We start from the raw sequence: 27,933 nt of genomic DNA, 5'->3' as shown, positions 1-27,933 counted from the left end.
AGCATGGTTATATATCCCATCATCCCACAATCCAACATACATGGCAGCATTTAAAATATAACAGCAACGTATATAAACATCATGAACATACTACCATAACAGCATATAAGCAATAGCAATAACTCCTAAGGTTTAACTCCCCCTCCCAACTCAGTAACAGTCTCTGCCTGGCTGGGTAACTCCCTAACATTGTAACATTCCAATCCTGATAAGCAAGCACAGAAGCTAACTATCAATCTATCCCCTTCTAGCATATTCTAACAAACCAATATATATCAAATACTGACTTTGAATCTGATTAGGTCCTAGCTCTAGCCCGTTGTTTTCATTTGGGTCTAGGCATGACGTGATTTGGAAAATCTGTTGAAAATGCATGAAAAATACATGTCCAGTTTCTTCTTGAAAAATTACAAGTTTGTATAAGATATTTACAACCTTCTCTTTGAGTGAAAAATTTAAGTGCATGTATCAGGATAAGGAATATGATGTTGATAACCTACTATGTTTCTTTGCTTTTTGTTTGTTTTTTTTAGGTCATGCGCAGATAGTTGACCTTCTTTTAGAAAGAAATAAGATTGGGACCATCCCATCAGACAGCCAAGGGGCAACACCTTTACACTATGCAGCACAGAGCAATTTTGCTGTAAGTGAAACACGCATGTTGTGTTAAAATATTAGTTTCAGTAAGATAGAGTTCTTTGTTCTCATTAATTTCATTAATAGGCCTGTCCATTTACCATAGAACTAGTGACAGCACTTTTTCAATTGAGCAGGTCAAAAAGTATGTTGTATTCGTTACAACCTTTCCGTACCATGAATAACCATGTCATCCTGCTTTAGATCATATTCCTCCAAATCTCTTTTGTTATCCAGGATAATTTCTTTACAGCAGAAAAGCGGGATATGAATAACAGTTTTATTATTTATTATCCATTGTGTCAACCAAACTAGACATGCTTCATAATTCAGGTCCAAAACACATTGCAGAAATAATCCAGTTTGAGACTGCTTCAACTGCCCTGGCTCAGTGCTATGGCATTCTGGGAACTGTAATTTATTGTGACATGCTGTTGTTTGCCTTCAAGTCATTTCTGACTTACAGTGATTCTAAGGGGACCCTATCACAGGGTTTTCTGGGCAAGTTTCTTCAGAGGGAGTTTGCCATTATCATCTTCTTAGGCTGAAAAAATGTGACTTGCCCAAGGTCACCCAGTAGGTTTTCATAGCTGAGCAGAAATTCAAACCCTGCCATAGTCAAATCAATCATTACACCACATTGGCTTTCAGTACCAATTATCAAAATCCTAAAACTTCACAATGCTTCCTCTATCTATCTCTTCCTCATGTCACAGTGGGAAATAATAAAAATAAAAAAGGTAAAAGGTGAGAGACAAAAAAGAATAACAATAATAACAAATAAAACCTTCCCACAGAGTGAGAAAAGCTCACCAGCACAAGGGATCCCACTCTCAACAGAGTAAAAATATCAATTGCTCCTAATTCAAAAGAAAGGTAAAGCTACAAAGGAATCTTTCTACATTAGAGAAAAGCAACTTGATTATTATTATTTTTTGATTTTCTACATTTCAAGAAGTCTGGTGGCTTGAAGGCAGGCTAGGTGGAGGAAGCCTGCAGCTCACCCACTTTTTTTAAGGAACAGTTGACAGCCACATTGTTGGTCGCTTTCTCTTCTACTATCTGTGGGACTGATATCTCACATTGACCAATCCTCAGGGAGGTTGTTCCTATGTCCTGGACATTCACGTCTTGAGAGACGTTTGTTGGATACTCCCAAAATACTATCATCTTAGAGGTTCAAAGTCAGAGCTTCAATCCTTCTCTGCCTGTTCTGTCCCAGACCAGACCGGAAGTCCCCCTTCCCCCTGTATTAATGGCAACATTGGCAGGCTTTTATGAATCTTGACTATATTTCCATACAAAAAATAAGGTTTTATTGCAAAAATTTATAAGCAAAAATTATTTGGTATGATATAACAATAGCTTGTTTTAAGTAAAGTCATATTTAATACCATTTTTACTCAATGAATATTTGTTCTCTAGGAAACAGTTAAAGCATTTTTGAAACATCCCTCTGTAAAAGATGACTCAGACCTTGAAGGAAGAACATCTTTTATGTGGGCTGCTGGGAAAGGCAGTGATGATGTCATCCAGACAATGCTGAATTTGAAATTGGACATTGATATCAACATGGCTGATAAATATGGTGGCACAGGTATAAAGCAACATACAAAACAAGAAGGGTCTTATAACAATTCTGGGGACCCCAGTTTCATAAACACATATGTACAGTTTGTCTGAGTTCACTCTGAGGGCGCAGTGTGAATGCACATATGTCCCCTAATGAGCAAAATAATGATGAATAAATGTGCTGAGATTAATTTAGAAAGCATGAGAACATTTTCTACTTTCCCCGCCGGTGGCGGGGGCGGGGGGGGGGGGGGGGGGGTGTTTTTAAAAAATCTCGAGTGCATTGAAGCCTTGGACACAGCTAAGGTAGCTCTTCAAAGTCTGGCCTAAAAATTCAAATTTGGGGATAAATGGAATGAATGTTAACAATTTAAGCACTAATTGCTTCACAGACAAAAGCTTGGACATGGTCATAACATTTTAACACAATAATTATAATATAGATATGATTCATATTTGGAAGGAAAGGCTTGATGCTCATATTTGTTTCTTATCCTAAATGAAAAATATAGTCTGCCGTCCACATTGTGGAAGTTAGGGGGTGCAAGACCCCTGCAAAAATGGAAAAACCATGGCCAATGGCATCACCAGACCTGATGTCAACCAGTGCAGGGCAGGCAGGTGTTGGCGGCAACCTCCCCACCATTTCCACTCACTTGCTCACTCGGACGACCATGTGCCCAGGGTTGCCTGATGGCAGCTGGGCATGTGAGGCAATGGTATTGGGTGGAAGAGGCATACTTGTCCCTTTTTTAATTGCCATGGTGGCAGCTTTCTCATGAAGAGGGAGCCACGGCCATGGCGAAGCCTGGATTATTGCATTCGCCCTGCCATGGTGGCAGCCTCCTTGTAAGGAGGGAGGCCACACACTGATAGCCTTTAGGGCTGAAGGGTAGGGTATAAATACCATAAATAAATAAATAAAATTAAAATAAAGCCTAGAGGAGTGCACACATCCTTTTCTTTCGGTGCGGCTGTAGCCTCCTGAGGAGAGAGGAATGATGCCAGTGAAGCTAGGAGGAGTGCACTCACCATTCTCCTTCTGCCTCTTTCTTTGCACCCTCCTTCACTGCTCTTTTGCTGCACCCACTAGCCTTCACTGCCCCTTTCTCTGCCCACTTCCTTGCTGCCCCTTTCTGTGTGCCTCTTTGCCAGCCCCCATCCTTGCTGTCTCTTTCTCCATACCTGCAGAGAAGGAAAGAAAGATTTGGGAGAAATGAGCATGCATAGCGAAAGAGGCAATGAGGGACAGGGCAGATAATGAGGCAGCGAAGGCTAGCAGGCACAGAGAGACAGTGAGAGAGGGGGCAAGAAAGAAGCAGTGAAGGTTAACAGGTGCAGCAGTAGATCTGCTTGCCTTTACTGTCACTATCTTTTTCAGTGCATGTACTCACCTTTGATGCTCCTTGCTTTACCCCTTCCCTCTACCCTTCTCTCTTTCTCTGTCTGCCTGTCCATTCTCCCCCCCCCCCTTGTTCTCCTATGACCATGATGCATATGGAGGCACAGGGTGTTGTGGATGGAAGAAGCCCACTTCCTCTTTCTTTAGTTTGCCTTTGTGCCTTCCCTTTGGACAAACTAACGATTAATTAAATCCGCAGATATTAAACCCATGAATGTAAAGGGCCATCTGTATATTGGTTTAACTCCTGGAATTAATCAATGCTGCTTTCAAAGAGATTCTGAATCTTAGCAGGATACAGTCTTTCATAAGCACTGGCAAAAAACAATGATAGCACATTTCTGAACTGAAATATGCAAGTTACCCAATTCAGATTTGCATCACCTTTTATACCAGCATTAGTATTAATAACAGAGTTATTATGAATTAAAGTGATTAAACAAATACAGCAGCTTCACGAAGAAAAATGAGAACATTGGTTCCAGCTTCCAGATATCAGTGTTACAACCAAAGTAGTTTTTTCAAATATAAACTACATTTGCAGTTGTTCTGTGTGTTTAAAACAAGGTTGAACAACTTCAGTGAGGCTGGTGTTATCTTCCACTTTACTGATCTGATTGAAGGGCACACTTTTGTGTTGTAGTTTGTTTTAACTTTGATTTTTTTCACATTTGAAAAGTGCTGTTCATTACAATAATTGATATTAATTGTCAGCTAATTGTAAGTAACATTAGGAGTTCTAAATTAATTACATCTGCTTGATTATTTGAGATAGCACAGAACTGAAGGCCACACAAGGAGGAGCAGATGGTCTACTGGCAGCAGCTGTCATTCTGTGCAGTTATCCCTGAATTGCAGAGTTAGTGCATCACAGAGTCCATGAAATGGCTCTCCAAGTAGTGCAGGACAGCTTACTTTCTTTTTCAGTACTCAGAGGCTGGAAGATTTAGAGACTGACTCAGAGGGATGCAAAAAAGAGGTTGGGGGACACATGCAGCCCACAGGCCACACTTTATTTATTTATTTATTTATCTTTATTTAAAACATAGGACTGCTCTACTTACATAAAATGAGTGAAGTTCTGTGATTAACAGACAAAATGATTTGTTGCCATGATTAGTTTGGTCTTTCTGACTTTGGAAAAATGTGAGTTAAATGATATATTATACAGTTACACATTTTTTCCAGAAAGAACTGGGATACAGTTGCTATGAAACTTGTTTGGTTAGACTTGGATCTGCAATTGCATTAGCATAGTTTCTTGCTTTTACTTATTGGGCACATTCTTCATTCAACTCAAGTTTTAATAGAACCACAAGACATTTGTTATTAAGTAGCAGAATGATACCAAGGAAAAAGAATTTTACTCTGCTTAGAGATCACTGTTGTAGGAACAGTAAAGAGGCAGTTTTATAGCTTTGTCACTGTGTATGATAGAGAGGGATCTAAGTATTGATGGAACAAGGCTCCATTGTGTCCAGATGGCTGAAGAAACTCTTCAGTCACTGTGATTCTTCAAGGAAATTTGGTTTAGAAGGAAGTACTGAGACTTGGAAACAAAATGCTTGCGTCAGAATGAAGGATGTGGAGGGGAGAAGAACCAGGCCAAACTGTACAGGAACTCCTTTATTTAACTGCATTCTTACATATATTATGCATGTTAACTAGTTGAGTAATTTACTGCCTTGTGTTTTGAGAATGCAATACAGAAAAATAGAATCTAAAGTACTGTATACTGTAAAGTCAGGCCAATATTTTTGTCAGTGTTCATTTCTATTGTTTGTTTGTTGTTGTTGTTGTGTGCCTTCAAGTAGTTTCCAACTTATGGCAACCCTATCATGGGGTTTTCTCAGCAAGTTTCTTCAGAGAGGGGTTAACATTGCTGTCCTCTGAGGCTCAGAGCGTGTGATTTGCCCATGGTTACCCAGTGGTTTTACATGGCCAAGCTGGGATTTGAACACTGGTCTCCAGAGTCATAGTCCAATGCTGAAACCACTATACCAGGCTGGCTTTCAATACAATTATTTGTATGAATGAACCATAGTGCATTTCTATACAACCACCCTATCCACTAGCTTCTTTTTACCTATATAGATCAAGCTGTCCTTTCAATTTACTGTACACCTTCTAGTTGGCATTAGCAGCTCATAATCTGCATTAACTGTTTACATAAGATCAAAATGTAAATGCAAGGAAAAACTTCAATTAATCTTAGAATCGTGGAGTTGGAAGAGACCACCAGGACTATCCAGTCCAACTGTCATGCCTCCAGAGCATCTTTGATGTTCTTGAGACATATATTTAGTTAAGATTATATTAGGTTTTCTGTGTATTAGTTTAAGAGGGGAAATACAGGTCTACAGCTTTAAGAAAGGCAAGGATTGTGGGAAATCCCAGGGTCTCTTACTGTCTCCCTCTAGCTAAGTTTCAGTGTGTAGTAAGATTTCAGCCAAGTCAGACATGGAGAGAATATTTTCCTTTGACAAAAAGATAAGTCCACAAAGGAAGAAAGATAGTCCTCAAAGAAAGATAGAATCCACCGAGAGAGCAAGGTATTTAGGAAGGACTATTGAAAAAGAAGAAATCAGTTTTGTGTTTTTTTGTGTTATAACCAGTAAAGCTTTTGAAACTTAAGAAACTTGTGGACAAGTCTTTTGTTCTGGCTGTGATCCCGAGAGCCAGAGGCCTTACTACACCCAAAGTCCATAGTATCGCTCTTGGGATAAAACACCAACCTTCTGCCATGTAGGAAGACACAATCAAACCACTCCCAACAGATGGCCATCTAGCTTCTGTTTAAAAATCTCCAAAGTTGGAATTTCTTTTCCTGTAGTTTGAACCCATTGCTCTGTGTCCTAATCTCTGGAGCAGCAGAAAACAAGGTTCCTCCATTCTGAATTACTCCATCCTCAATATGGCTTCCCTTCAAATATTTAAGCATGGCTATCATGTCATCTTGTGTTAACTTCCTTCCCCAAGTTAACATGCCCAGCTCCCTAAGCCACTCCTCATAAGGCATGGTTTCCAGACACTTCACCATTCTGGTCGCTTTCCTCCAGACACACATAATTGTTGTTATTGCGGTGTATGATTATAATTATGTAACTGATGCTTTATGTTTTTGCCTGGACGACCAGTTTGTCCTCCATGTTTAATGTTCCTTTCTTTAAAATAAAACTGCCTCTTTACACTCCGTTTTTACTGCCTTAGCTCAGCTAGTGCCTCACTAGTTGTTAGTTACCAGTAGAAGGCCCAGCAATATCCCAATGCATTGCTAGGGTGTAAATGGTTAATCAATGGGTGGCAGCAAATTGTTTTGGGGATTAAACGTGGTCTCAAGCCATCCAGCTCAGCAAGAGTGGAGTGGGACCTGGTGGGGGGAATATAAGACAGTGTAGGAAGAAGAGAAAGCCTTCACATTAACTCATTTATTTATTAATAACTTTTATTTATATTTCTGTCCATATGCTGTTTAGGCTATGATAGCTTTAAAATCTTGGATTAAAAAGAACAAGAAAATAAAATAATGACACAGATATGGTGCTCCTAAACGGTTATCTCTGAGCAGAACAAAATAAAATTGAATGCAGCTGAATGTGTCAGTTCCCATCTTGCAGTGTGGTGTAGATTTTGCTATGTCACTATTCTAATTGCTGTCCTTTAATTTCTACATTCCCTTCTTGTCATCTTTCAGCATTACATGCTTCTGCCCTTTCTGGCCATGTCAGCACTGTGCAATTGCTGCTAAAACATGAAGCCCAGATAGATGCTACTGACGTAATGAAACACACTCCACTTTTCCGTGCCTGTGAGATGGGACATAAAGAAGTGATACAGGCTCTCATTAAAGGTCAGCTGTTCAAAGTCATAAATTCTTTTTTAGAAACACTGCTGTCTTCAGCTTTTGAAATGAATTAGCTGTAATGACAGAACAGTTTTATCATCATGTATATTTTGATTATATGTATCTGCCAGTTTGCTTTATTTTATATTGTATTATGTGTATTATATCTGGATAATTTGTTTTACATTTGTATAGTTTCATTTTTTCTTCTGCGCATATATGTGTGTGGATTTCAGATGGTCTGCCTTTGGCAGACCTGGCTGTTTTTTATTATTGTTTTACTTGTAAAGTGCTGTATACATTGAGGACACTATATAAATAAGCCACAACAGGTATCAGTAGAGCATCAAAGAAATTTTAAAGTTTTAAAATGCTTACGATCAGCAACATGTCTCATACAGTAGACACATTTGTCCATTATTACACGTGTTCTATCAATAGGAACGTGTTTGCAGAGATGTGAAATAATTGTAAACATTTTATATTGTTTAAGGAATAAAGTATTTGAGAACACAGTTTAAATTAAAACTTATTTTTTGTGGGGTTTTCGGGCTATGTGGCCATTTTCTAGAAGAGTTTCTTCCTGACATGGCCACATATCCCGAAAAACCCACAAAAAACTATGGATGCCGGTCATAAAAGCATTCAACTTCTCATTAAAATTTATTTATTTGCTGTTATAGAGCTTGAGAAATAGTGGTTCAATTGGTATGAAGCAGATAATTATTTATAATTAATGTTATTGCTGTAACCCGTCCGGATTCCTTGTGATTGGGCGGGCTATAAATAAATCATCATTATTATTAACACAGTGGTTGTAGTTGTCTTTCTATTTATTTTTGGCCATTAAAATAAGTCTTCTTCTAATTGTCTGTTGAAGTTTTCACCTCTAAAAGCTGATTTTTTTCAATGACGTGCTATCTGTTGTCAGCAGTATTTATCTGTTTTGAAATGGTTCTAATGAGGCAAGCAGCGAAGTACAATGTGCCAGTGTTCTTTCTTATATACCCCTCTTGTATAGAGTCATGTGTTATCCACAGACATTATTGGTCAACTGTAATGCAATCCAATGGAAAGAGAACTTTTCAGTTGAATTACTTTCTTTATCTTGAGTCAGAAAATGCTTAGACACTAACCTTCATCTTCCTATGGTGTCCTTTATATAAAATGGCAAAATCAGGGTTTGCTTTTTGGAATTTATATTTTTTGGAATATTTTCAATCTGTGAATGCTTGAATCCATTAATAAAAAAAATCCATGGATATGGAGGGGCAACTATAGAATCAAAAACTTTCCCAAGCAAAATATTTCCTCCTTCTGTATATCTTTTTTTAAATTCCAATTCCCATCTACTGGAAAATTCAGTACCTGTACACATTAATTACCAGAAGTTTCTTGTTAGGTCCTCTTGATCATATAGCCCTTTTGAATGGCAATGGCCAACGTATATGAATGTGAAAAGGTTTCCTGTTTCTATTCCTGGGTATGGTGAGAGCTCTTGAATCCATACTTTATCTTAAAGATAAGTGTAATAAAAACTAGCTCCACAGCGTAGAATGCAAACCTGAAATTTTTGAGAACATGGGGAACATTTTTCTCAGTGATGTGTATGATGAACTGTATATTACTCCAGGTCTCATGTGACCTCATCGTGACTTCGTGGCCCTTCCACAGGACTGATCACATCTACACCTAAATAACTTCAGAAATTTGGCAGCATTGGCTGTTTTGTGGTCATTTATTGAGCCTACACATTTTCATACCTTACTTCAGAACTCTTAAGGGCTAGAAACATGGTTGTTTTTATTTAAGCAAAGATGGATTCTTGGCCAGTATTATGTTCTGTACTACTGTACAGCTGTGGTCTATACACTTCATACTTTTATCACCTGTTTTTGTGTACTGCTTTCATAAGTTACTATGGATCCAATGGTAGACATTGCTGATTAACTAAATCATATATTATTCTTACAGGAGGAGCAAGAGTGGACTTGGTTGACCAAGACGGCCATTCTCCATTACACTGGGCAGCTCTGGGAGGAAACCCTGATGTCTGTCAAATTTTGATAGAAAATAAAATCAATCCCAATGTGCAAGATTATGCTGGTAGAACTCCACTGCAGTGTGCTGCCTATGGGGGCTACATTAATTGCATGGTGGTGCTATTGGAGAATAATGCAGATCCAAATATTCAAGATAAACAGGTATGTCTATCCCAGTACTTCTCAAATAGTGGGGCAGGCCCCCCAGGGGGGGGCGCGAGGCTCCATAAAGGGGGGCGCGAGGCTCTGTTATGCAGAGGTGTACTTATAACAATTTTATAGACAAATGATACTATTTACAGTTGTGCGGGGGGCGCGAAATGTTTTCTTCTTCCTAGGGGGGCATGACAGGAATAATTGAGAAGCACTGGTCTATCCTTACTGCATGTACTTATAATATTATCAGATTAGACACAACTTCATTTCTGCTAACAGAACCTCTTCATTTTTTACCATGATTAATCTGTTTGGATATAATGCTAAATCATGGTCCCTTCTGCTATCCTCCTGCAGGCCACAGTTCCCTTGGGGGTTGTGTGTTAGAGGTTTCATGACAGCAGTAGTGTAGCTGGACCCAAACATAGTTTTAGGCAGCGCTAAAAATGGACATGGCAATTTCACCATCTTTCAGGCATGTACACATACACCACCTACAGTGTACACCTTCATACTCATGTGGCTCTCACTGCAATTGGTATTAGGAATACATTCTTATTCACTGCAACAGACCTTTTTCCAATGGAAATTGCCAGCACGGGAGAGCAGCTGATTGACAGAACAATCTTGGTAGGCAGTGTGTGTGTGTAGAGGAGCTTTCACTCTTTGCCACCCACTGTGATCCCTTAGTTGTTTGGGAAGCACCATGACTACACTTTGAATTGAGAAAAATATCTTCCTTGATCCAATGGGCCTTTTTCCAGTTCAAATTGCAAATATTAGGCCTGTTTCAGATTAGGCCTCTAATGTGGGATAGAAAAACTTTGTATACTATTGTAATTCTAATCTTGATCAGGTATTTTACATCTGCAGTTTAACAAATTGGAACATATTCAAAGTGCCCCCAATCCAGATTGGAACCATAGTGGAGAGGAGAGTTAAAACTCCCCTATCTTCAAACACAGGGCCTGATCTGGATTGAACCTTCAAGACCTACAGTTTGTTTGTTTTTTATGTTGGATGGAGAAAAAGAGAAGCACCTTCCTTGGAAATCAGAACAGAAACTAAGGAGGAATATCAGGGATAAAGAGGAGAGACCTGTGGGCCCAGTGGGATTCCTCCAAGGGACACATGTGGTCCATAGCCTGGAGGTTCCCTATTCTTGGTGTATCATCGCGAGAATGAGCATAGCCTCCCACTGACTTATGAGCTGCCCACTATTTCCTTCGCTTGGCCTTCGGGAGATTTGAAGCTCCTACTTCCATATTAGATCAATTAGATGAATTCCATATTAGTTTAGTTAAAGTTAGCCACAATTTGGATTGAGGACAATCGAAATGGAGCATTGGCTCCTTAAATACCTAAAGGTGGACTTTTGGAGTGCAAACAACAAATAAACTCAATGAGAGGATCCTCAGAACCAATGCAGAACCAAGTCACAGTTAGTCACTGCATGAGAGGCGGGTGGGGGCAGCAAAATGCACCAGGCAGCGTGTTGGCTTAGCAGCCACCTTTAGAAAGAGAAAGTGGATTGGAGGCTTCCCCCACCTATTCTGCTGAAGAGCTGCCAAATCTCTCAAAATAAGTGCATTGAGAAAGGTGAAATTTCTTATTTGAAAAGCTTCTCTCTGTCCGTTACAGAATTCCCTCAGCAGTTTTTGGAACATTTATTTCTATTGGACTTTCTTTCTTTTGAATTGTTGAACTAGAGATATCTCAGGACTGGCTTTGTGTTTTACCTCTCCCATTTAGACTGAAATTACTCCCCTCTTCAGAGGAAAAAGAGAGAATTTGGATAGAAAAAAGAGAGAGGCAAGTTAACAATAGTCTGCACATTATTTTCCAGTAGAAATTGTGTCGCAAGACTCCTTGATCTTATTACCTCTGGATACATTGTATATATTGATATTCTGATAAACATCCAGGGCACAAAACTTGACCAGGGGCCTGAGTAGACAGGTAAGGATAGCACCTTCTGAGGATTATTAGTCTGGCAAATCAAACCCTGGTCTCCAGAGTTGTAGTCCAACATTCAAACCGCTGCACTATGCTAACAATTCCTTTTATCTACACCATTTCAACTAGAATTATAATAACCCTTACCAGTTTTTTATTTTTTTTAAAAAATGTTTATTTTATTCGTTACATATGGCAGTTTCATTGCTATGCAACCCCATTGTACGTGCCAATAATTTTATTATTAGCACTGAAGTTTCAGAATGTAAATTATTATCTTATATATTTAATAGGGAAGGACCGCACTACATTGGTTATGTAATAATGGCTATCTTGATGCTGTCAAGTTGCTGCTGGGGTTTGGTGCCTTTCCTAATCACATGGAGAACAACGAAGAAAGGTATAGTTGTTGTTGTTTTATTTTCTCCTATGTATACTTTCCCTGCAACCCTAGCACGTGAAGAGGGTGTAAAAATGGCAGCACCCTGTATAAATGGACACCACCATTGTTACATAAGCGCCGTGTGGCATCCACACGGTGCCGCGTGGCACTTACATAACCAGTGTTCCAGTGGTGTATTTGTTAGACCGCCGCCGCAGCTCTAAAAGAACCTGGGTTTTTTTGCGGGTTCTTTTTCCGCCCGCGGGAAGTGGCTTCCCTCTGGCGGGAAAATAGGTGCCAAGTGGCTCCCGTTTTTCAGCAGTCTGTACCGCAGCAAAGTTAGCTTTCTTTGCCTTATTCCCACCAGTGCTGCACTTGTAGCTTTTCCCCACCTTGCACTGAAATATGCCTCATCCTACCACTGCAATGTTAAATTGAATAATGATTTGAAAATAATTTTAATCAACTAAAATTTTATCTTGATTATTTGCTAACAGGTGTTTAAAAGGTTATTATTTTCAATGTAGCTGTTTATGAAAACTGTAAGTGGCATGTATCCCATCCTATGTGGAAAATAAGGGCAAATTCTGTAAATACTGTAAAACAGAATTTAAAAGAAAGTATTATTCTCTTCACAGTAGTTTGTCTCATATGCAAATATGTGCAGATTTAATTGATTAATTAAGTAACTAAAATTCGTATGAGTAGTCCATTGTGTGTATGTGCATGGTCGTGTGCACCTTCAAGTTGCCTATCAACTTATGGTGGCCTCATGAATTTTGTAGGGTTTTCTGTGGGTTTTCCGGGCTATGTGGCCGCATTCTGGAAGAATTTATCCCTGACATTTCACCTGCATCTGTGACTGGCATCTTCAGAGAATGCTGGCATGGAAGTGAGTGGGGTATATATACTTGTGTGACCCTTGGTTGGGAGGAAGTGCTTTACATAGTAATCTCTGTGTTGGTCTGTCGTTGAATAGCAAGGCCTCAGGGTGGGAGGATATGTGGGAGGATATTGTGCGTCTATTCAATTAGCAATCCATTGTCTGAAGGGAAATCCCCTGATCCAGGGAGGTGTTCATTTGAGTCTTGATTTTGGTGTTTTTCAGGACTGGTAGCCAAACTTTGTTTATTTTCAGTGTTTCTTCTTTCCTGTTGAAGTTGTCCAGGTGTTTGTGAATTTCAATGGTCTCCCTGTGTATTCTGACTTAGTAGTTGTTGGCATGGTCCAGAATTTCAGTGTTTTCAAATACCATGCTATGCCAAGTTTGGTTCATGATGTGTTCTGCTACTGTTCATTTTTCTGGCTGGCCCAGTCTGCAGTGCCTCTCTTGTTCATTGATTCGTGTTTGAACACTGTGTTTAGTGGTCCCTATATAGACCTGGATTGCCACAGTCCCACACTAGTGTTGGGCTGTTCATATGCCAGTGCGAAGATGTGTTTTTCTGCCCTGAGTTGAAGTATTCCAGCTTCTTTTTTATCCCTAGAGCACAGCTTCATTTTACTTTCTACTTCCTTTCGCCCTGTGCGTTGTCTAAACCTCCCGCCTTCATAGGGGTTGGAAGCAGCTTTATTTTGCCCATGTTTCACCCCAAAGATCTTTCTGAATTTAAGAATCATAGGCCCATTTCTTTCTTGAATAATTACTATGAGATTGTGACAATTATTTTAACAGAAAGACTGAAGACTGCATTACAAGACTGGATCAAAAAGGATCAACATGGTTTCCTACATAAAAGACAATTATATGAACATACAAGGATGAACTTACCTTCATGGATAAACTAGAGACAACCTGTATAATAAATACTGTGGGGGAAGAGTCCAGTGTGGTTTGATAAAGAGTGTTATATTTTTTTTGGGGGGGGGGGGGGGATGGACTTAGAGACTTTTATATAGCTTTTAGGAAATCAGGGCTACATCATCCTCACAAACTGAATCACCAACTAAATTGTGAATATAAGACCTTATTAGCCCCAAAAGGACACTTATTTGTTGAAAAATCTTGATCTAGACTGCTAAAATCCTCACTAGAAAATGATACAAATCAGCAGATTTTGTTTCTGATGCTCTTAGTTTCAGTGCACAAGTTTACCAATCAAAATATCACACGCCTCCTCCGAGGCTTAGCAGCGGCTGTTCCCTTTGGTGGTACTTCCAGGGTCCCATGCTCTGTCCCTGAAGTCTGTCCCTGCTGCTCTTCCTCATCATCCTTGATAACAAAGAGAGATTGAAATCGATTCTGCAGCTGCAAGCTCACAGAACATTCCCTGGTTTCCCTACTTCTGTGTGTGACACTCCTCCAACTATCTACTTCTGTTGTATGTGAAGTGACCTCCTCCTCCCTAGCAACTTCCTCTGTGTGTTTCCCGTCCAGGACTGTCTGGTCCGTTTTGGTCAGGAAAACCTGCTTCCTAAGGTGCTGAAGTGTAGATACCTGGGCCTCCAGCTGCTGTACTTTCTCTTCTAAGAGGACTACCAACTTGCACTTGGCGCAGGTGAAGTTCCCCATATTCCTAGGCAAGAAGACAAACATCCCACAAGTGATGCAGGTGACTGCATCAGGTCCTTCAGTGTCCATACTGAGAGTCTTAAGGAGGCACTGAAATAAGACTGTGGGCTTCTCCTGCTAAATACCAGTGTAAAGAACCCCTGCTGCCTTGGCTTCTAGTGAAAGCTGTTCTCTGGCTCTGTGTTAGGTGTGACCTAAGATACTTTTCAAGGCCAAATACTGTTTTATTTTTAGATAACCACTTTAAAGATTTACAGCCATCCAACAAGGCTATATCTAATTGCTATCACAGACCCTTTGTTTTCAGGAGTCCTGGACTGTATGCCCACCTAGGTGAAAAGAGGAAGGGGAAATGCCTAGTTAAAACAATAGAAGGCATAGTTGACATACCCAGAAATTTGGATGCCCAATGACTAGCTGTTCTTCTAAGCAAAGTTTGGGGAGTCTTCCAGAATCCATTTAAGAGATTTTTGACCAGTAGTTGAAGGTTTTTATCATAACTTGACCTTGAATTGAATGGACTCCAAGCTCTGCTCTAACTGCTTGAGCTGGGGTGCTCTTATCAGTTCTCTTGTATATATTGACTGACTGCATAAAGTTTGGGTCTATGGGCCATAATAAATTATGACTGACAGATGTGTACTAGATGTTATAGAATACTGTATCTAGACAAACATGTTGAAAAAGAGTCAGGTTTGATATTTTGGGATATTGAAAAAGCTTTTGATAATGTTAACTGGATGTTCATGAAGACAGTTGTGGCAAAAGTAGACTCTTTCCCCCTCAGTGCCAGAGACACCTGGTTGATGGCACTAATTGGCAGAGAGAGAGAGAGAGAGAGAGAGAGCAAGTGAGTGAAACAGGGAAGCAAAAGGAGAGTGGGGCAGGGCAGGGCAGGGCAGCTCATCTCTCTGTGGCATTTGGCGCTAATTCATCTGTGTTTCCTCTTGCTTTTGATAATACCTCATAGTAGCATTCTGACATTGATGGCAGGTAGCAGCAGCCATTTTCTGCAAAAATATCTGCAAGATTGGCTGCCCCTCAGGAGGCAAGGGTGCTTTTACTGCAGTTTTGACTAGTTGATGATAGTAGTCACTCACCTTGCTGCTGAGCCTCAGATAGATTGGGGGGGAAGAAAAAAGATGTACTGTATATGTATTTGTCAGGGTGACTAATACCAGAAATGTTATGAAGTCTTCAAGGGATTCTTTTTGGTTTCTAAATTTCAGCTGTTTCTGAAGAAATTAGTAGCAGGGGGAAAATCACTTTCATACTTCAGTTACATTAGTCAGGACATGAAATGAAGTCCTTGTGATTATTTGCAGCATTCCAGTATCTAGAACACACTGAAAGTCCATGTATGCTTAAAAATAATGTCTTTTCCTCACTTTTTGTTTCTTTGCTGTCTCTGTATCAGTATTTATTTATTTATTTACTGTATTTATACCCTGCTCTTCAGCCAGAAAGGCTCTCAGAGCAGCTTACAGATAGTTAATTAGACATTTCCTTGCCCTCAGGCTTACAATCTAAAAAGACATGACACAAAAGGAGAAGGGAATGGCAGTAGGAAGGGAAATAAGTCCAGCAATTCCTCTGTCTCTCTCTCTCCGAGGCCTGGATCAGATGGACTGGAGGAAGGGCTCTTCTTCTTACTCTAGGCCAGGCCTGCTGCAGCTGGGCCTGCCTTTGTCTCCCTCTGATGTCAGATGATAGAGAAGGAGGACTTATCTTCTTACTTTAAGCCAGACCTGATGAAGCTCGCTGGCCTTTCTCTCCCTCTGATGCTGGATGATGTCAGATATCAGTATCAATAATACTTTATTAGTAATACATAAATACCCCCACAAGGCACCAGGTTCTGTCTGGTCTTGGAAGCTAAGCAGTTACAGCCCTGGTTAGTACTTGAATTTATTTTTTTCAAAATGATAAAAATATTAAATTGTTTTACAAAATTAAGTTTTATTTGTGAAATACAAACACTTGATTACATTTATTGTGTGCTAGATGGATGTTCTGAAATTGCAGCAGAACAGTAGACTTTTGTTACCCCAAGACCCCTGATCACTCCTCATATTTAATATGAAGATAATGTTAAAAGGGACACTGGGGTGGGTGACTTAGGAATGACCCGCTTTGGAGGCCTGACTTCTTTACACTTGGAAAAACAGTTTGTGCTAGTAAGGGAATTGAGGGCACCCACCATGATCAGACTTTCTGAGGCCACAGCATCATCCCTTTTGTCTCTAGAGGACTACAATGGGTCATGGCTAAAGAAGAGCATTGTTTGTGATCACACAGAACAGGGACTTTCCAGAAGAAATGCAAATCCCTTTCTTTAAGGCAAGGCTTCTCAACCATTTTGACTCGCAGAGCCCCTTTTTGCTACATTTTGGTGATTCTTGGAAATCCCTTTCCAGCTTTTGCCTAGAGTTCTTAGTAAGGGGAGAGTTACTATCCTTGTTTCCGGTATGCAAGGGCTGTATCATGTTGTGCTTCTGTACTAGAACTGTGGAAATTGCTACCTCAGCTCATTCATTCATCCATTCATTAATTCATTTTATACTGTCTCTGTCAGTGACTAGTTCTTCCTGCTGTTCATATGCAAGTGCAAGCAGTACCCTTTTAACATATTAAAATATCTGATAGGATACCATTGCAAATCTAGCAGCATAATATCATTTTGAAAACTAGTTTCAGAAATTAAAATTTTCTCTCAGCTGTTTTTTTAAATTTTGTACCAATGTTGTGTTATTTTTAGATACACTCCACTTGATTATGCCTTGCTGGGAGGCCACCATGAAGTAATCCAGTTTATGTTGGAACATAATGCATTATCCATAGCTGCCATTCAGGACATTGCAGCCATCAAAATACAGACAGTCTATAAAGGATACAAAGTTAGAAAAACATTCCAAGATAGGAAAAATCTTCTCATGAAGCATGAACAGCTGAGGAAAGATGCTGCTGCCAAGTAAGTCTGACATGTGCATGCAAAAGGCAAATATTGTTTTCTCTTAAGTTAAAATTTTTTGAATATTATAGAATTATATATACATTAAATAAAATGTTGGGATATTTGAGAATGGTGTATGTATGCTACTTATGAAGGTTTTGTCGCACGTTAAGCATGACCAAGGGTTAAATATAAATAAAGGAGCATAATTATACAGATAGATCCAGAAATAAGCTATAAGTCATTTTATAGTAAACAAATTGTCATTTGCTTCTATGGGAAAAATAAGAGTTAGATAATGACATTGGCTATCATGTGCTTATTTTTTCAATACTAGATAGCCTTGAGTCCCTATATTGGAAGAAAGGTGGAATATATGTAAACAGCAACAACGGCAATACTTTTTTTCCATATTAGCAAAAAAAATTGATACTGTGATACTCATTTTGCTATGGCAGTGAGGCATTTATTTATGCTAAATGTGTTTACATAAGAAAAGTACTTCTACACAGTCACAAATAACATGTATCAGATCTTGAGTCATCTAAAATAAATGTTTATCCTTGATTTGAAAATGAAAAAACAAGTTTCAGAAATACATGCATGGGCTGAAGCGGATTGTTTAGTGTACAAAAAAACCGTCATGAGGTACAGACAGAATCAACAGAACAAGTGTGTCAGAATGGAAGAAGTTAGAAAGTATGGCTCACAATTAAGCAGCATTATATGTTCATATATCTCTGCTGAATTTTGTCAAAGAGAGAATACAGAACAGCTTCTATTGAAGCCTTTGAGATTTCTAATGTGGAGCAGCTTCTTCTAATGTCTGTGCTGTTCTGGGTTTCATACCAATTCAAATTAGATTTGAATTGTAGGGAGGCTTGCTTTTGTGATGACCCTCTTGTTGTGAAAGAACATGCTTTGCTATTCCAGCGAATTTCAAATAACATATTTTAATCCTCTAAGCCACAAAGTCAGTATATTCTACAATATTTTTGGTGTGCACTATTGTATTTTTTAGTTTTCAGAGTACCAAATGACTTCTTATTGTAAAGAACTGCTATGCCATCCGTAGAGAAAGTTGAAATATGATATGACAAGGCTAAGGCTTCAGTTCTGTCTGGAAGTACCTTGCTTGTCTTGTTTCTTTATGAAGTGATGAGGAAAAAACTGTCTCTGTGTGTCTTTGAAAGAAAAGGGAAATAATTGTGCTGTGAGTAGTAAGGCCTAATTTATAAGTTCAAATGGCAGCAAGCTCTACACCATGCTCAAGACAGACATCAGTGTGTCTGCTTGTGCAGTGTGGAAATACTATTATATGAAATGAGCCACTTCTATCAGTGCCAAAGGCTGAATGCTGAAGTAGTTTAAGCTTCCATGGTGCATCAAGCTTCAATCAGATGCTCTGCAGAGAATACATGACAAGATAGAAATGACAGATAAAGTTAGAGCTTTTTCTTGTCACCTTGCACTGAAATGATACCTTTTGCTCTTCCTTGTGAATCCCATAACCAAAGAAGATGTGATACATAACAAGCCTGTCATATATCAACAGTCTACAAATCATATTGCAGCACAGAATGTTAAAGTATCACAAGGCTCCGTGATCTGACATCCAGCACCTGCCTTTTTTAAATAAATTGTTTTTACACCACAAACGCATGCATGAATGTGTATGTGTGTTTAGTTCAGTGTAGATTATAACAAACAAGCAAGCAAATCTTTATTTATTGGTGTCCTTTCCACCAGTATCTCAATTTGATATTTTTCTTGCAACAAAGTAATGTTCCTTCATTGCTTATAATATGAGGAAAGGTTGTCTGACCTCTCCGCACATCAAGAAAAAAGCAAGGGCCAAAGACTTATTTTATCTAGAAAAACAAATATCTTGTTAACATCGTGTCTGAAAGTCATGAGAGGAAGCAACCAAAGTTTTATGAGGAAGGATTTCTTCAATCCAAGTGCTACAGATCAACTATGGAGGTACCTTTTCTTTCCACCATTCATACCTCAGCAGGTGGAGCCATGGAGCCAGGTCTAAGATGGTGCATGCGGTTCCCAGATTCATATGGGAAGAGTTTCCTGTAGTTTGCATCCTCAAAATATATTGGTCCCAAAGCATTCTGGCCTGTATAGGTAATCACTAGTATCAACAGGAATCATGTGCAGAATAAACAGAGGATATGTTCTGTAAAGTCAATTCCAGAAATAACTTCACTTACTGCACTGTGCACTAGCTGTAGTTTCTGAATGCTTTTTTGAAATCAGCCCCATGTAAGCAAACCTGGATATAACCAAAGTATTTGTCACTATGGTCAGATTTGCTATATCCAGTAGAGGGTAAAGCTGGCAACAATCCTGGCCAGGACCACCATCTGACCATGCAGAAGCAATGCCAGGTTCATAAGTGCTCCTGTGCTGTTGCAGTCAAAGCAGGCTTCATCAGGGAAGTGCAGCCACATTCACAGTAAGATAAACTCCTATATCTGGATTTGCTTTCTTTCACCTGAAATAGAATCATAGAATCGTAAAGTTGGAAGAGACCACAAGGGCCATCCAGTCCAACCCCCTGCCATGCAGGAAATCACAATCAAAGCATCCCCGACAGATGGCCATCCAGCCTCTGAAGACCTCTAAGGAAGGAGACTCCACTACTCTCCGAGGAAGTTTGTTCCACTGTCGAACAGCCCTTACTGTCAGGAAGTTTCTCCTAATGTTGAGCTGGAATCTCTTTTCCTGTAGCTTGCATCAATTGTTCTGGGTCCTTGGTCCCCTCCCAAATTTGACCAGCTTAAATTCTTTTCCTTTATTGATTACCATAGTCATTTACAAATTGGCCTTATGTATAATGTTGAAGTGGAATCTCTTTTCCTGTAGTTTGCATCCATTGTTCTGCATTCTAGTCTCTGGAGCAGCAGAAAACAAGCTTGCTCCCTCCTCAACATGATATCCCTTCAAATATTTAAACAGGGCTATCATATCACCTGTTAACCTTCTCTTCTCCAGACTAAACATCCCCAGCTCCCTAAGTCGTTCCTCATAGGGCATGGTTTCCAGACCCTTCATCATATATTTTTGATCCCTATTCATAGTGGTACTCCACATTCTCTAGATATAAAACGACATCTTGCTACTAGTATGTGTACATGTCTCACAAGTAGTGGGACATTTCAGAGCTCCAAGTGTTTAGTCAGGTTTTAGAATAATAGAATCCTAGAGTTGGAAGAGACCACAAGAGCCATCCAGTCCAACCCCCTGCCATGCAGGAACTCTTAGTCAAAGCATACCTGACAGATGGCTATCCAGCCTCTGTTTAAAGACCTCCAAGGACGGTCATTCCTTAGAAGCAGATTGGGGGATGCAGGAACATACAGTGTTTCTGTGATGAAAGATTTATGTACACACATACATACAAGGTGAAAATATAGCATAAACATTTCAAAATATTTGTTCTCTCTGTCATGTTTAGGAGATCATTGCAATCCCATAGAATTTCTTCCAGAGAGCAAAGTCAACTATCTCCCTCAAGCAACAGTCGCTGCTCAAAACCTACCTGCTTTTTTCTGCACCAGCACCATTTAAATTTTGCCAGCAGAGAGCAGGGACCAGTTATAAGTGTTTGGCTGTGTCAGGACACACAGTGATGAAAGTATCCTAGGGAACCTCCTGGGAGGTCCTGAGGGATGATTTGCATCTTACATCTGGCTGTAGGAATGTATCCCCATTCACCACCAGCTACCTAAATTGTTGTTCTGGGGGAATGGACAGGTAGTTTTTAAGGTAAGGAGTGGGGAGTCAGGTTATAGTTCTTCCTAGACAGAACTTTGGGCAGTACTGGAAGCCGTGGAAAGATCCAGGGGGGCAGTGAGGAAAAAGGGGGCAGCAGGGGGGCTTTCAGTCCAAGTATTCATGTGCAAAAAGTATAAAGGGAATCAGTGGCCTTTAGGAACCTCTCTTTTCAGGGTTCTTTAAAACCACCATGCAGCCTCTCTGATCACTTTATGTGGTGTTGTCTAACACTGTTTCACCTAATAGTGGTAGCAATAGTGACTGTGAAGCTCTCACAAGGCTTGGACGCAGGGCATCACTTCTGTGGCTCAGAGCAGCGCCCTTTTGGGACAGACTCTGATTTACTAGAGTGATGAGTTAGAGCATATGGCAGTAGGAAAGAACCAGCAGCAAAAAGGAGCTGTCAACCTTGCTTACATTTTGTGAGCTTTGCCATGATTTGACCGGCAGGTTGGCGCTGCACTGCTGCTCCTGCTTTCTTTTGGACAGACTAAGAGAAGAGATAGCAGAAAAAGCAACATTCATGGAGGAGGGTGAGTCCAAATTGTGTGGGGAAGGCACATCTTTGCGGAAGGAGGGCAAGGAGTATCTGATGTCAATTTTTGGAACGAGTCCTTCACCTTGGAGAAACCCCTGTAGTTAAAATCTCTCCCTTTCCCCATCTATGCTAGTCTGCAGTCCAGAGCATATAGTCTTTGTAAAAAAGCCCATACACACCTCGGCTGTGCCCCTCTCTGCCCCGGCAAAGGATTGAGAGTCCTTCCTCAACAGGAAAAAAGTAGGAAGCTGGCTGCACCCCTTTTTGCCCTGTGAAGAAGGACTGAGTGTCCTTCCTTGCTGGGAAAAAGCATCTTTCTTTGCATCTAGTTACCTTGAGAGCGACAACCGAGCAGCTGGCTAAGCAGTGACTGACAAACCTCTTGCCCATGCCAGCCTTTTGGTGAAGACCGCGTGGGCAAAAGGCTTCTCAGTCACTGGTCAACTAGCTGATCGATCGCTACTCCCTTTGCACCTGGTCACCCTGGGAGCAGTAACTGAGCAGCTGGTTGAGCATTTACTAAGAAGTTTCTTGCCTGTGCTGGCCTTGTGGAAAAGGCTGAGGTGGGCAAGAGGCTTCTCAGTCACTGCTTGACCAGCTACTCAGCTGCTGCTCCCTTTATACCTGGTCACTCTGGGAGCAGCAACCAAACATCCAACCAGCCGGCTTTCTTCATGCTCTTAGCTGGTATGGGTGAGAGAGAGAAGCAGGTCTGACCCGTGGTCACTGCTGTATTCACACATGAGGGGCTGAGATGGAGGAAAATGTAGTGGCAGTGATGATGAGGGGGCAGCCTCCCCATCCTCCTCATCCTGGGATAGGCATTGGGGGCACTAAGGTTGTTGCTGAAGAGGAAAGGAAACAGTAGCCCCCAAAATTGTGGGGGATCACTTTTCTAGTGCAAGATCTTGGCTAGTGTGTTAAAAATGTGGCACCTCACCTTCTATACTTATAACTGTGCTGGCCACCTCGTTGTATTCAAGCCATCTTCCATATAATCCACCCTGTGCACTCAGGTCCTCTGGGAGGAATTTACTACAGCCCTTAAGGACCAGATTGATGGCAACCTCCCAGAGGACATTTTCTGCAGCCGCTCCCAATTTATGGAATGGCCTGCCGGATGAGATCCATCAAATTAGCAATCTAGAGAGCTTCAAAAAAGCCATTAAGACAGATCTCTTCCAGCAGGCTTTCCCGGAATAAAATACTCGAACACGAATAAGACTTCCCTATTTATTGAACTCTGCGCATGGTTATTGTTTGGATTTTAAAATGTTAGTTTTAGTTTTATACTTGTTTTAAGGGGGGGTACTATGTATATATGTATATATTTTAGTCTGTTGTACGCCGCTTTGATTGCTTGGCAAAAAGCAGGATAAAAATTTATTTATTTATTATCTCTACTCAAAATTTCTTAATCAGTGCCCTGAATCACAGGGACTGTACTAGAAAGAAATTGGACTGTTCCACACTCCCTTTTGTCTTGCTGCTTCTGTTTTTATTTATTTTTCATGTTTATTTTTATTTTATAGTTTTAGCCCTGGGGGTATCACAGTGACAGCAACAACAGTAACAACTGTCCTCATCCATCATATTTCTTGCGTTAGTGCTTGCAAATGTACATTACAAAGGAAAGTACTGTAGCAGCTGGTCATGTGAGACTGCAGCCATAAATTTGAGTTTCTAAAAAAGTTCTCCAAGGTGAGAATGGCAGCAAACTGCATCAATCAAATGCTGTCATTAGGGGTGTTTTGACAATAAATGCACTAAAGTGGCAAGTAGGCAGCTCATTTCTGCTTCTGTGTCTTCTTTAGCGGTGCCAGTGCCAGAATTAGCCTCTTTTTGGTCCACCTCACTACCACTCTCACTTTGATAAAATACTTTGATACTCAAATGATACTTGCATAGCTTTAGTCTTGACTGACTGGTTTAGCACTTTCTTCCTACTTTCCTTGGCTAGCTGCTAAGCCAACAGTTTTACAAGTGCTGTATGGAGACCATTTAAACTTCTCCCCGGATCTTCTTTCTTTGGCCTGGACCTAGTAGCACCTATTTCTAAAAGTCATTCCAATAAATCCCAGACTCAGAATAGTATACCATTAATTTTCCCATTGGAACCAGTGAGGTTTGTAAGGTTACCTACTGATAGTCTCTTATCTTTTTTCCCCAAAGATCAAGAATGGGATTATAATGGAATTTTCAGTCAAAATTATCTTATGTGGTTGGTGTGACGATATGTAGGTTAAACCATTGGAGCAAAGGTAGAGTACAAGAAAGAGCAGATGTTTTTGCCCAGGTTGTCTCATTTTAAGGACATAATGATGCAAGGTTTCCATAATGTTGTAAATATGATTATAGGAAACGTGAAGAAGAAAATAGAAGGAAAGCCTCTGAGCTGCGGAAAGAAACAGAGGATTCCATGAGTGGCAAAGTCCAAGTACAGCAGGAGGATCTTTCAGAGGGTTACATGAGACTTCACGCTCCACATAACCCTATTCAGCATAGCAACATAATACAAAACCAACCAGGAAAAAGTGGGAGAAGCTCAGCCACAATCCTATCTAATAAAGTAACCACCAAGAAAAATAGTCACTCCACTAAGCTGTTTGGAGAAGATCACAAAAGACAAATGGGTTTGTAATCTTTCTATTTCCTTTTGTTAGGAAGATGCTGCTGTGGGAAGCAAAAGGGTCAGCAGAAAATCCAAGGGTAACTCAGTTGGTATCTGGGCAATGAGTGGTTGAAGCTCAGGAGTAAGCCCCAGGCAAATATTTTATAACAACCAGCTGGAACACTACTTGAATCTTTTGTCATCTGACCTATGATGAATTAATAGTAGCACTATCTTCTTCAAGTCTTCCACATTTTGCTGATTTTCTGCACTGATAATATAAATGATATTTGCAGCAGCTGTTGGACTTTCTGTCTACCCCTAAATAGCCAGAAGGTTATTGGATTCATTCTTCCTCCAGGCTATATCCCCTTGTTTTGATCTCCCTATTAGAAGCAACATCAGCCATTATTTTCCAGTAAACCAACATACATGTTTATTGTTAACCACCCTTGAGTCAGTCCTGACTCATAGCGACCCTCTGGATGTGACATCTCCAAGACTCCTTATCCTCCACTGTTCTGCTTAAGTCCTGTAAATTCATACCTTTGACCTCTTTTACATAATCAATCTAGCATGCATTCTTCCTCTCATTCTACATTCCTCCACCTTTCCTAACATTATTGTCTTTTCCTACTCCACCCCTATCCTAAATCAATCTTGATTCTAATCTGGAGACACTACACAAAGGGGAACATATTTTTTAAAAGAACAGATTAAAGCTGTAAATTTTATCCTGAGTTATAAGCTGATGAGCAGGGAGAGAATATTGTGGAATATATTATGGAATATAAAAATCAGGACTAAGCTGCATTTTTAGCTCTGTGTAGATTGGGCCATGTAAATGCTCAGCAGTAATCTTTTTATTATTATCATCATGTAGATGAAATATAATCTCATTATGTGTGATTGTTGGGTAGAAAAGTATTTCAAGCATTTAGTCTTTTATTTCTGTGTACCTAAGCTATTCAAAATGAAGTCACTCTGTAGGTTAAAATCTTTCAATCCATTTTTGTGTCTGTCTCACTGGATTTCTGCAAATTGCTCTAATTGCGAGAACTGTGTTCAGGTTCAATATCACAGATAAAGTAATAAGAACAATTTTGAAACTGACTGCCCTACCCTCAGAACATTCATTAATTCACAAAAATTATGATGTTGCAAAGATTCTTTTCTCTTTAGAGATAAGAAATGGCATACATGTAGTACAGGAATGAAAACATAACCTTTGTCCATGCACATTTTTGCTCTGTTTATATACCTCTGAAACTTCTATAAAATCCTGGTGTGAAATAAAATTTATTCATCAGAGGTATTGCTGTAAATTGGATTGAAAACAGTTCTGCTTTTCTGTGGACCTTTTAGCCAAAGTTATTGTGCATATCTTTTCCTTCCTATCTAGGTTCATGACCCAATCTAGCCCCATGTCTTACTTGGGGGATATGGGCTAATCTCTTAGTCCAACCCAACATGATCACTTGGATCCCTTCCCTAGGTTCCAGTGAAGACAATTTTTTAATTGATCTATTCAGTTAGGCAGTTAGCTTCTAAATTTTAAGCTCTTTTACTTACATATTTATCCTTCTACAAGCCTCCTAATAGCCAGTTTATTAAGAGCATCAACTGTTTATTTTGAAGAAATGTTTTAGAATGATGACATTTTCAGTGAAGTAATGTTAGCACCATCATTTCTTACCATACTCTTTGCCCTCACTTTTGGGAGGGAAATAAGATGCTGTATTGAGAGACCTATTCCACAAAAGGAGGTGTAAAAGAAATCAAAGGAATGTTCAAACAAAGGACTGGGACACTTTATGATGTTAAAAATAACATAATTCAAGACCAAGAAGGAATAAAAAGATGTTCGATGAAATACACAAAAGAGTTATATAAAAGAAATGACAAAATGAAAGACACATGGAACGAAGAGCCATATGAAGATGAACCCCAAGTTCTAAAAAGCAAAGTGGAAGCTTCAATAAGGGAAATGGCAAAAAAATAAGTCACTAAAAGCAGATGATATTTCAATCAAACTGCTGCAGTCCACATTGACAGTCAACTGTAGTGCTAAGATATGTCTACAGATATTGATAAACAAAATGATGGCCAACAGATTGGAAACAATCAATATACATTCTCATCAGCAATAAATGAGACACAAAAGACAGCAGCAACTATAGCACCATAGCACTAATCATCCACACAAGCAAAATTATGCTCAAAATTCTGCAACATAGTCTCCAACCATACATGGAGATCCCAGAGATCCAAGTGGGGTTTCTGAAGAAGAAGAGGCATTAGAGACCACATTGCAAACATACGATGGCTAATGAAGCGCACCAGGTAATTCCAAAAGAAAATCAGCATGTGCTTTATAGACTATAGCAAAGCCTTCAATTACATAGCTCATGAAAGGCTATGGAATGCTCTTAAAGACATGGAAGTGCCAACACATCTTACAGTCCTGATGCAAAATCTGTACTCAGGACAAGAAGTTACTGCTAGAAAAGAACATGGAGAAAAACAATGGTGAAGTTGAAGGCTTTCACAGACAGTATCCATAGTTTTTTCTGGGTTTTTCAGGCTATGTGGTCATGTTCTAGAAGAGTTGTTTCCTGATGTTTCACCAGCATCTGGGTCTGGCATCTTCAGAGAATGCTGGCATGGAAGTTAGTGGGGTATATATACACTGTGTGACTTTGGTTGGAAGGGTTTTACATGTTAATCTCTGTGTTGGTCTGTGTTGAATGGTAAGGCCTAAGGGTGTCTATTTAATTAGTGGTCCATTGTCTGCTGGGAAATCACCTGATCCTGGGTGGTTTTCATTTCCACTTGCTGGGTCTTGATTTTGATGTTTTTCAGGACGAGTAGTAAAACCTTGTTTATTTTAAGGGTTTCTTCTTTCCTATTGAAGTTCTCCAGGTGTATGTGGATGCACAGGGAAATTATTGAAATCTAAGAAGGAGAAGTGAAAATAGGAAAGAAGAAAGCAACAATCTAAGACATGCAGATGACACCATAATACTAGCAGAAAACCTCCCAGACCTGGAACAACTACTAAGGAAGATCAAGGAAGAAAGTGCAAAGGCAGGCTTACTGTTGAAAATCAAGAAAACAAAAATAATGACCATGAAGAATTGACATAAATTCAACCTAGACAATGAAGAAATAGAAAGAGTTCTCATACCTGGGATCAAACATTGTTAGAAACGGGGACTGCAGCCAGGAAATCAGAAGAAGATTAAGAATGAGGAGAGTGGCTATGAAGGAACTAGAAAAGATCCTAAAATGCAAATATATGCAACTGAGCACAAAAGTCAGAATCATAAAACCCTATTATCATGTATGGATGTGAAAGCTGGATAGTTAAGAAAGAAACTAGGAAGAAAATTAATTCAGTCGGGATGTGGTGGTGGAGAAGAGAGTTAAGGATTCTGTGGCCAAACAAATGGGTCCTAGAGCAGATCAAGCCAGAAATCTCCCTTGCAATCCCGATGACAAAACTAAGGCTGTCATACTTCAGATACATCATAAAAAAGC

At 39.8% G+C, this 27,933-nt stretch overlaps 1 protein-coding gene across 5 annotated transcripts in view; it reads left to right on the top strand.

Annotated features, from left to right (window-relative positions):
• Positions 1-27,933, top strand: part of INVS (inversin) — a 109,796-nt gene that overhangs the window by 72,146 nt on the left and 9,717 nt on the right. For all 5 annotated transcript variants that reach the window (XR_006104760.1, XR_006104759.1, XM_042476595.1 and 2 more), the window contains 7 exons: positions 534-643; positions 2,062-2,233; positions 7,305-7,460; positions 9,429-9,658; positions 11,902-12,008; positions 17,261-17,473; positions 24,141-24,415. Coding sequence is in view for 3 of the 5 variants with exons in the window: in XM_042476595.1 (XP_042332529.1) it covers positions 534-643; positions 2,062-2,233; positions 7,305-7,460; positions 9,429-9,658; positions 11,902-12,008; positions 17,261-17,473; positions 24,141-24,415 (1,263 nt within the window). In the remaining 2 variants the exon portion in view is untranslated. The remainder of the gene's footprint in view (positions 1-533; positions 644-2,061; positions 2,234-7,304; positions 7,461-9,428; positions 9,659-11,901; positions 12,009-17,260; positions 17,474-24,140; positions 24,416-27,933) is intronic.

This window comes from Sceloporus undulatus, chromosome 6 (assembly GCF_019175285.1).
Source record: "Sceloporus undulatus isolate JIND9_A2432 ecotype Alabama chromosome 6, SceUnd_v1.1, whole genome shotgun sequence".
In the NCBI taxonomy this organism is placed as follows: domain Eukaryota; kingdom Metazoa; phylum Chordata; class Lepidosauria; order Squamata; family Phrynosomatidae; genus Sceloporus; species Sceloporus undulatus.
This window is presented reverse-complemented; position numbering and strand designations above follow the sequence as displayed.